This window comes from Alnus glutinosa, chromosome 4 (assembly GCF_958979055.1).
Source record: "Alnus glutinosa chromosome 4, dhAlnGlut1.1, whole genome shotgun sequence".
NCBI lineage: Eukaryota > Viridiplantae > Streptophyta > Magnoliopsida > Fagales > Betulaceae > Alnus > Alnus glutinosa.
The window spans coordinates 24,853,393-24,864,848 of NC_084889.1; the positions used below are offsets into that span (position 1 = coordinate 24,853,393).

Consider the following 11,456-nt stretch of genomic DNA (forward strand, 5'->3'; position numbering starts at 1 on the left):
GTCTCCATTTGATTCGATGTAAATTTTTTTTTCCTATTTTCTGATGTTTGTACAGTAAAAAATCGTGGTCATTTGACCAGAAAAACCTTCTTTAATTTTCATGAAATGGTTTCTCCTTTTTTTTTTTAAAACTGTTAAACCATGTTCTGAGCATGCGTTTCCTCGATCTTCTTGCACAGACTATCTTTTGCATTTCATTCTTTGTTGCTGTCGGAACTCGCAAAAGTCGCCGACAATTTTTTGTTGTCGCTGATTTTTTATACGAACCAAACGCCGGAATTTCAAGGGTATCATTAGCTAGGTAGCTAATGATTTTTTTACATCACCTTGGTGTATCTTAAGTGTACACGAAGACACATCAAGTGTGGGATCCATGCACAAATGTGTATAGGACCAATATGCGTAGGGCGGCCCTACACCTTATAATGTATCTTAGTGTACATCAAAATGACGTAGAAATAACACACCTCCAAAAAATCACTCCACCCTCTATATACACATAGTTTATTAATTATTTAATTTAATTTAATTTTTTTTTTTTGAATTTCTCTGTAAAAGAAAGAATTTATCGCGTTAAAACGCGTTTATAAATGGCCATGGAAATGGGGTTGGTGACTTTCTGCCCTCCAGTGACCGGTGTTTAAGGGCCCCAACATGAATCAGATCTTTCCGAGAAATGGAAGTAGTTTGAATTGTATATGTACCAACATTTCTTCTCTCCTATTTGTAAATCGAATTCGATAACTATTGCATGTCTAAATCCACGGTGACTCTAAGCCGTTGGATCATCGGTCCCACACGATCAATGCATGTGATTGTGATTGAAAGAGAGATGAGAGAGGTTAGAGAGAGAGAGAGATAAGTTGACTTGTGGAAGTTGACGTCAAAGTCGTTACATCACATAAGCCCAGGTCACTAGCTAGCCTCTGCTTTGTTACCCAGATGTTTCCTCTTTCATTCCAAGAAGCTTCTTTCTTATTCATTTTTTTATCTTTCCTAGTATTTTAATTTCCTATTTAAACATATATATAGCTACCTGTGTCGTCCCTAGCAACCCCTCAAAACCCAACCCCTCTCTCTCTCTCTCTCTCTCTCTCTGTGATCTTGGAATTTAATCTTGTTGGCAATGGCGGCGAAACGCTTTTTTAATGATTCCAAATCCGACCAAGATCAGCCACCCGAGAAACGGATGAAACCCAGACCTTCTTTTGCTTCGTATGTGTTCAGAATTTCAGCTGCTATATATATATATATATATATACATATGCTTTTTTCTTTCTCTATTTTTCTTGCTTTTTCTTTGATGGATGTTAATTAGAGTTTTGTTATTCTCCCTTGACTGCAGTGTTATCGGAGAAGTGGTTATGGTGAATTCTCTGCACAACCTTTTCTCATCCTTGGAACCTTTGCTTAGAAGAGTGGTATGTCATGCTTAATTATCTCTAACCCTAATTTATAAATCCTGCTTAACCCGACTAATGTAGCTAACACTCATGTATCTTTATTCATTCTTTTGGTAATTAAGCAACTGGGTATTAATCCAAACAAAAAATAAGCAACTGGGTATTCATCGATCCAAACAAATTAAAAATAAGCAACTGGGTATTCATCGATCCAAACAAATTAAAAATAAGCAACTGGGTCATTGTTATCGATAAATTTTGAGCAACTGTTAAGCTCTAATTAATCCATATATTATTGCAATGGTTAAGGAAAAACATGCTGATGCAAATTTGGTTCTTTTGATGTTTACAGGTGAAGGAAGAGGTGGAGACAACTCTGAGACGCCATTCCCACACTATCACAAGGTCTCCTTCACTGCGAATCCAAGCACTAGAGCCATCAAGCTTGAGACTTTGTTTCAGCAAGAAACTTTCGCTTCCTATATTCACTGGAAGCAAGATTACAGACATGGACAGCAATCCCCTTCAAGTCCATCTTGTGGACAGCGATCATCCTATGGTTCCGATAGTCCTCCAGCACTCGATCAAAATAGAACTCGTCGTTCTTGACGGCGACTTCCCTGGGGATTCTGAAACTTGGACCGGCGAAGAGTTTAATAACAAAATCGTCAAGGAGAGAGCCGGCAAGCGGCCGTTGCTTACCGGAGGAGACTTGACCGTTACCCTGAGAGAAGGGTTTGCACAAATCGGAGATATCGAATTTACCGACAACTCCAGCTGGATTCGGGGCCGGAAATTCAGGCTTGGTGCAAAAGTTGTTCCGGGAAGCTATCAAGATACTGCTCGGATCTGTGAAGCCATGACCGAAGCCTTTGTTGTCAAAGATCATCGCGGAGAATGTAAGTTTTACAAACAAATTAACTTTCATTCTCTCATAATTAGTTTCAAATTAATTAAACCTTGACATGCATGCCATTTTCATTATAGATTGATTAAATCTTAATATGTTTCAAAGCATTGGATCATGGGATATTCATCCAAGTAGCAATATATTAACTATCCCCGTCAGATCAGAGTCTGACCAAAAGGGCAAACCCGTATATACAGTGACGACCAAACCACCATGAAGATGGTGATGATAATAATCGACATTTCATTGGTTGTAGATGACATCATAATATTTTGGTCTCAATCATTTCATTAAGTCTTGGTCATTATTAAATATATGTTCAAATTTTGTCACCTGGCCTCCACCTACAATTAACGAAATTAAATTAATAAAATACTTGTGGTACTATACCTGTAGCTATAATCTTCTTACAAACTAGATGACAGGCCATAATTAATAAAATAATTAAAATCTTTAGTTACCAAAAATAAAAAATAAAAAATAAAAATAAGATCTTTAAGATGTGATAAATGATTAGATGAAAAAATTGAAGACTTTAATGAGAATTATATAATCTTTAAAATTTAAAGAATTCTATTTTTAAGAAGAACTTCACCAATAACCCTTGATCTTTCATCACTTTTGCAATTAGGTACTAAAACTTTAAAAATTGTCAATTTAGAGTATCCATCTTTCAATTATTTTTAATTTCAATTATCTGTTAGAATTTTCTATTAAATCCTATCAAAATTTTTAAAATATCCTTGTATTTTTTTTTTTTTTAAAAAAATTATAAAATTTTGAAGATACATGCATGGATTTTTTTGTAAATTCTATTAAATTTTGACTAACACCTTATAATTTTTTTTTCTTTAAAAAAATTGGGTGTTTTGAAAATTTTGACAGAAAATTTTAACGAATGGTTATAATTAAAAAAAAAATTGAAAAATAGATATTTTAAATTGACATTTTTTAAAATTTAAATATATAATTATAAAAATAATAAAAATTAAAAATTATAAGTGAAGTTTTAATTACAAAATTAAATTTTTGATCCCAATATTAGTTGAATAATTTTCTTTTTGGCCGTTGGATTTGTACTTATTAGAGAAGTGCATGTACGTGTGGTCAAGGTTCCAAGTTTGACAAAGTATAAAACACTTTAAATCTTTTTGTTTTTGTTTTTTTTTTTTAATAAAAAATAGTGAGTTGATATTTTTAAGAGTTGGTAAAAAATAATAGATGTGATATAAAGTAAAAAAATTTGTATAAAAAAGTGAAAAAAAAAATTTATATTTTTATGAATTTTTTATTTAAATAGTAATAAAAAATATTATGAATATGATATAAAAAATGAAAAAAATGTGAATGTTTTGATATTAATTGTTATTATAAAATGTAAAAAAGTGAAAAAAAAAATACATAAATATATATATAAAAAAAAAAAAAACTATTTTAACATGACAACCCACTTGCAAAACACGGCCATAATTAGCATATATAGAATGGGCATTCCCCTTTCACCCTTCCGAAACGACTGACTTTTAGTCAACAACGTACAGCCAGCAGTTTGGCCTCTTCTTCTAAATATTTTGTCCCAAAAAGATTCCCAACTTTTAGATATATTTTTTTTTATTATTTTATTTCTTTCTTTACGCGCTTAACCTTATCTAATTAAAATTGTTTATCCTTTTCATTGACTCAAGTCTAACTTTATATTTTATTTATTTTGAATTTGTTGATATTTTTCCCTCATTTTATTCAATTACTTTTTGATCTCGTCAAAGCACGTACAAAGAAGCACACGCACGAAACCTTTTTTTATAATTTGTTAATACATATTTATCTGCTAAACAATTAAATTTATCGGTCAAATTTTATTTGTTAATAATTTTTTTTCTTTACCTATGTGGCATCACGTGACGCTCGTATAGACTTTTACGTGAATTTGCAATAGATTAGAGTAGCTCAATTTTATTTTATTTTTTATTTTTATTTTTTTAAAAAGAAAATAGAAAAAAAAAAATCCAATTAATATGTATAATACTGACTAAATTTCGTCACTCCTCCTGAAGTGTACAAAAAGCACCATCCACCACAGTTGGAAGACGAAGTTTGGCGGCTAGAGAAGATTGGGAAAGATGGAGCTTTCCACAGGAAGTTAACAACTGCGGGAATCAAAACAGTACAAGACTTCTTGAAGCTGTCTGTTGTCGACCCTTCAAAGCTTAAAAACGTATGTAATTTCCATTTTTAATTGATATATATATATATATATATATATATATATATATACCAATTAACTTCTTAATTAACAAATAAAGATTCCAATTAATCGAAATTAATTAATTTCCTGTTTATTATTTTGGCAACAGACTTTAGGTATTGGGATGTCTGAGAAAATTTGGGAAGCAACTATAAAGCATGCCAAGACTTGCACTTTGGGCACCAAACTCTACGTCCTCCGGAAACACAATTTTGCCCTTACCTTGAATCCTATATGCCAAGTTGTTAGGGCTGAAATTGATGGCCAAATCTACGTTTCAAGGGATCTAAACAGCATCGACAGGGTATGACTCCTCTTCTTTATTTATTTTATTTTTTTAAAACTCGGTTGTAGGAATTTGTTTCGATCCAAAAAATAATTTTAATTTCTTTCGACTGATCAATTTAGAAAAATACTTTGTTTGTGTATACTTGTGTCTCACTAATATATGTGTACGTGGTATCGCGGGCATGCATTTGCAGAGGGATATGGAGAAATTGGTGTGGGAAGCATATAACACCTGGAGTTCCTTGCAGGAGGTGGATGGAGCTTTGAATGAGACTGCCTTAATCACACAAGGTATTAAATACTTATATTTCCAAGTTATATTTACAGTATCTCTAAACTGCCTTAATGTTATTATTTATTTTGGATGGAGCTTTGAATGAGACTGCCTTAATGTTATTGTTTATTTTGACATTACTAACGTAGATGAAAATTTACAGTCGAAACGATGCAGCAATATTCCATTAATCCTCAACTGGAGATGGTGAGATCGTTTCCACAAAATGGGTATATTACTGACGTGGAGTTTGGATTAAGCAATTGCAATGGACACGTGGGGTATAGCGGCTGGGTTATTGGCACGCCCAACATTGAAAATACCATCAACTATTGCATCTCGGACGCATCATCGGATGGGAATTAAAGACTTCAAAGCCTTTCCTCAATGGGGGAGTTGAAGGAATTAGATGATGCATTGATTTCAGGTGTATATTATATTTTAATATTTTAATATTTTTCATATATATATATATATATATATGGAAAATATAGGCAAATAGGCAATGCCACCCAATGGCAAAAGTATATATTGTGGTGTTAGTGTAGGAAGATGTGATTTTGCTTTAAGCCGAGTACTCCGATGGAACTGCCTTTGGTTTGTTTTTATAATTATGTGCAGTTTTTTTAAGATTAATAATTGATGTGAAGGGGCAATCGATTAACAATGTCTCTTCCAAATTTATTTTACAAGATAAATGCTATAAACACTTCGGTCTTAAGTGCGCAATCTTTTTATACAGTACTAAAAACCACTATTAGATTTTAAATTAGTTACTATCAAATTTTAGATTTAATAATGATTTTTAGTGCCATGCCACGATAGAAAAGTGTGAGAGTTTGTGTAGCATTTTTCATTTTAGAATGGTTTCAATCCACGCTAGTGTCCTCGATCTCCTAGAGCACGATCGATCGGCCCAAGTTTAAAGCTCAGAGTAATTTGGGCTAACCCTGCCAACTTGAAAGTAAACTAGAGACAAAAGTGAGAGATAATAAGATTAGGGCTAAAATTTTATGGTGCAAAATTTTCATCCCAACGCCAATAAATACTGCGTTATTTTTTAAAAAAACGGGTTCATTTAGTTAAATAATTATTGGCCTTTTTTATTTTAACGCTGACAAGTTCTTGGTGTTTCATTCCATATACTTATCTGCACTTTACTAAAACACAAATAAATTTTCGAACCATAGTTACCAACGCCGATAAATCGTCGTCGTTTGTAATTATGCGCTGATAATTATTTTTCTTTTATCGGTGTTTAAGTTATGCCAATAATAATAGAACGGCTTCATACATCCATTTAGTGTATTTAGGAGGGGTAAAATGGTACAATTTAATTGGACCATTTTACTCCTCCTAAATACACTAAATGGATGCTCTCCGTTTCATTTGAAATGGAGAGGATCCTTTTCCCTTCATAAAACACTTGGTTTTTTTTTTTTTTTGGACGTGCTATGGTATTGGAATATGGAGCTCTCTTATCCCTTTTGAATTTGGTCCTTAGAGCATTCATAATGGATTCTTCAAACTTCTTCTAAATTGAACTCTAAAAAATTATTAAGCTAGCCACTTTTCAAATTTACTAAATATCAAACTCTCTAAATATTTATCTATTTTAACTAAATCTTATTTTTTATTAGCGAAACTAACTATCAGAATTTAATTTCTCTGTCCAACTATAACTGTAATTCAAACCGTAGCCGTGCATAGGGATGAAATAATATTAGAAGAAGTTAACTTTAGCTTTTTAGGGTCATAACATTTAAAGAGGAATTCTGACTAATGTTAAATATAATATTGAGTAAAGAGCTTGTTTATATGAATTTTTTCACGAAATTTTGAAGTAGAGTTAAATGTAAAGAGCCCGCTAAGAATACTCTTACGTGCTAAACCTTCCTTTCATAACATTAACTAGGTTAGTAGCTAAAGGCTTTGAATCAACAAAGTGAAATTGAGTATATAGAAACATTTAATCCTATCATCAAGCCTTCCACAATCAAAATTATTCTTGCTTAAACTGTCCAATTTAATTGATTATCTGATTATTGGTATGTGCGAGTAAGATCCTGTCCCATCCGCTGCTCCACTGTGACCCTTTATCGAACGCTAGCCCCTCTGTTTTTTGATCGGATCTCACATCTACCTTGTACGTTCTGCAACAAATACCAACCAATCGCACAAACCCATCCTTTTTCTTTTGGTATTCCGTCAATCTCAACACAACTACTGAAGAAGAACATGCAACAATAGCCAGCCGTACACCACCCAGCGCCGCCAGCTTCTTCTATGACCTTCCATGGCCGTTTACCAGCCCCTCACGGCCGCCCGTGGCTGCCTTCATATCAAACCAGCAGCCAGAGGCGTCACCACCCACAGACAACCGCGCCGCCACCTTCTGGCCATCGACAGCATCAGTCCACCGGCCAGAAATCGCCGCTCAGCCGCGCTGTTCGCAACCCATGCCCCGCCATCAAAAACAAAAAACAAAAGAATCGGTTGAAGAAAAAAAAAAAAAAGTCGAAAGAGGCATAAGTTTGGCCCAATTCAGGTAAATAAGTGGCCAAATTCCAACAATAATAGCTTATGCTATCCAAAATCACCGCCGACCAAAAAGTCGCCGATATCAAAATTTCGGTCATAATAATCGATGCTAGTTATAGTTGTCGAAGTCTCAACTTTGATCACAGCAACTGTAAGTTCTAATTTTATGTTCAAGATCAACGATCATCAATGAACTGTCCATCTTGCTTTGATTAATGTGGATTTAATTTGTGATTAATTACCATTTCCTTGTGTATTCTTAAAGTGTAAGGATATGGGTTCAAATTTGAAAGAAGTTTCAAGAAGTAAGATCATATGCGTATAAAATAAAGAAATGGCGTAGGACAATTGGTCCTTAAAATGTATGACATCTACAATGGACAAATATTTCTTAAGTGGTGGCCCTACAAAGGTCCTTTAAGTTGTCCTCATGTTCACGGTTGGAGCCAGCTGTTGCAATTTGAGGAGCCAAGTTGAAAAAAGAAAAAAAAAAAAATTGGGGAGCAAAATTAAAAAAAAAAATAATAAAATAAAATTCAGGGGCAAAATTTTAAATTATTATTTTTTAATTTTTTAAATTTTTTTGAAAAAATCTTAGGCCTCAAGCTTGGTAGTAGCTCCGCCCCTATGCATGTTTACAAAAAGCAATATTGCGATGAATATTAAGACGAGGAAGGGCCACTACGGTGCAATCACCACTTGTTGAAATAGATGACAAAATAATCTTGCCTATAAAAAAAAAAAAAGAAAGTTGGATGTTTGAGAACAAGAAGAATTTTGGTTCTATTTGCTACAATGTTCGAGTTTTTCAAAAATAAATTAGATTTTATCTCACTTTTTTCTATTTTATCTCAGAAAGTCAAATTATCCAAACATTCTTTTCAACTTTATTTGCCTCGAATTTGCCCACTAAATTATAGTTGAATTTAAATTTCAAAAAATCGAGAAAAATATCTATATGTAACATTCATATTTTGCGGATTAAGCTGTGAATATTACAAATAATTACATTTGCATTTGGATGTAAACTCCTAGTGAAATCTATCATAGAAAACTAAGCACCAAAATGAAATAGACTCGAGAGAATATTATTTGTTTTCTTGATAATTTTAAGCAGGTGGTGTACAAACTATATATATATACACAGCTGATGCATGCGTATTTACTATGGAATCCCATAATTACGAGATTATGATTTACAGAAAATAACTAGACATATTATTGTCTGCTATAGCATTGAATCATAGAAAGTAACCTAATTAACAACATTTCTTTGGAAACAAAAAAGAATGATTTATTGAGGTGGAAATGAGAGATGCATTGAACAAGCATACATTCAAATATATATTGAATTAATTTTCTAAATAAATTTAATATTTAACAAATTCAATATATACTTTTTCAATAATTTAGATATTAAATTTATTTTATAATATAAGGTAAATATAATATTAAAATTATAATATTAACAATTACAATAATACAAAACACAGAAAACTAGGCACGTACGTTGCACGCCAAGAGCCATCCCAACTAATCAACTATTGCTGTTAAAAAAACATGACATGATAATTTTATAAATTAAATTAAAACAAATTGGTTTTTTTTTTTTTTAAGAAAAAAAAAAAAAAGAACCTTTATTCGTTCGAAGAGCGGAGTCAGCTTTTTTATTTGTCTTTTTTAATGCAGAGAATGATTACATTTATTTCTCTTTGTCTTACTTTTTTTAAAATTATCAATGATAGGAGGGTGAGGAGGAGTCCTCTTTGACGTAGAAATAAAAAAGTAAGAAATAAAAATTGATTTTTTTTATCATCTGACGGAGTTAAGACTTAAGAGAGATGGGGAAATCAAAAGGACAGATTTGTTTCTGTTCTTCACTCCTTTCATTTGACAGATTTTCAAGATACGATTCGTGTGAAAGTGATAGTCCGTTTGGCAACCTGTTTGAGAACATTTTTTTTTTTTGTTTTTTTCAAACAACATAACATGGTTGGATCATGCTGGAGATGAGCATTTGGTTGGTTGTTTTAAAATACGAAACAACAAAAAGACACCTCTCCTTTCAAAAAAAAAAAAAATTAAAAAGACACCTTTAATTTTAAGTGCATAGTAACAAAGGAACTGTTGATCTGCGATTCTATTCATGAGAATGACAAAAAAATGTAATAATTAACAGCATTTCTCGAGGTAATTGTCACTCTCGCATTGCCTCTTCTTCACACCACATTTTCAGTATCCAAATATGGTAACGGATACGTGTCATTTTTTTTTACTCCAATAAGTTCCTTCAACTCATTGGATCTTTGGAGTTATCTTTTTTTTTGTTTCTTTTTTGATTAATTGCCTTTTACTTATCAAATCCTTGGGGTTAACTTTATTTTGTATCTGTATGGATCTTTGTGATACATGATGCTACAAATAAAGACAACATTTACATGGGTTTGCCGTAATTGATTGATTCCTTAGTTTTATTCCGTGTCGTTTTCTTGAAAGTTGGTAGATATTGTTCTGTGTCATTTCTTGCAAGTTTGTGAGATTTCTTGTAAGTCTGTTTTCATTTTTGTTTTATGTTGATTTATTGGAAGTCTTTAGGTAATTGTCCGGTGAGCTCATGTCGTGGGCTACTACTGACGATGTCTTGCTCTCTACCTCTTTGGTGTTTAATTAAATGTGTGAAAGGGTAGGCTAGGATTTAGTTTTTGTGGTGAACGAGTAATCAGGTGTATATATACTCTCGGGAAGATGAAAAGTTTTGAAAAAAAAAGAAGAGAGGTTAAATTGCCCATATTTTGGCCTTTCCTAATTTTGTTGGCCCAATATTTTTGGCTTTTATGATATTGTTTAAAATCCATATTCATTTAAGGCTCATAATTGGCCTCATTTCAGTCTTTTGTTTGTTCTCATTTTGAAAATTTGTTGGCCTAAGTTTTTTTTGATCTTTGTGGTATTGTTTAAAGAGTAGTGATTGAACACCACCTAAAGATACAACTTTTCACCACCTTGTCTGTGTGGCAAGGTGGTCCCCTACCTTAATTTATTTTTAAAAAATAAAAAGAGTAGTGATTCACTGCCACCTAAATATACAACTTTTAACCACCTTGTCTATGTGACAAGATGGTCCCCCACTTTAATTTATTTTTAAAAAATAAAAAAACTCAAAAAGTAGTGGGGGACCACCTTGCCACATAGGCAAGGTGGTGAAAAGTTGTATATTTAGGTGGCATTGAATCATTATTCAAATAAAAAAACTCAAAAAGTAGTGGGGGACCACCTTGCCACATAGTCAAGGTGGTGAAAAGTTGTATTTTTAGGTGATGTTCAATCATTACTCTTGTTTAAAACCTATACTCATTTAAGGCCCATAGTTGGCCTCATTTCATCCATTTGTTGACTCTTATTTTGACCTTTTTTTTTTAGCTATTATTATTAAAGGCCCATCTTTGATCATTGTTGTTGACCGCCTCCAGTCACCGCCGCTCGCAACCCTCAACTTCAGCAAGTTTTTAGTCTTTGCCGCCCGTTGCCATCTCGAAAAGAAATAATAATAATAATAAAAAAAAAAAAAAAATTCAAACTCAAGCTTTCAAAATCTTCTACCTTGAGTTTGAGGGGGATATTAGAGAATATATTTCCTATATTGAATGGAAATATATTAAAATGATATTGTACATTACTTGCATTTTATAGGATTGATTGTAATCAGGTTTAATGATCATACTTATCTATATCAATTCTTATATAAATATGAGTTTTTTGTATAGTAAAAATATCAAGGAATAAACGTGAAATGTA

The 11,456-nt window shown here is 32.5% G+C and overlaps 1 protein-coding gene across 1 annotated transcript; it reads left to right on the forward strand.

Moving 5' to 3' along the window:
* Positions 1–1,037: 1,037 nt before the first annotated feature.
* LOC133866775 (protein SAR DEFICIENT 1) lies at positions 1,038–5,818 on the forward strand. Its single transcript, XM_062303405.1, has 7 exons — positions 1,038–1,215; positions 1,346–1,421; positions 1,756–2,302; positions 4,368–4,528; positions 4,668–4,862; positions 5,041–5,137; positions 5,284–5,818. Exons 1-7 carry the CDS (start codon positions 1,127–1,129, stop codon positions 5,484–5,486), a joined length of 1,368 nt encoding a protein of 455 aa, XP_062159389.1. The 5' UTR covers positions 1,038–1,126; the 3' UTR covers positions 5,487–5,818.
* The last annotated feature ends 5,638 nt before the right edge of the window (positions 5,819–11,456 follow it).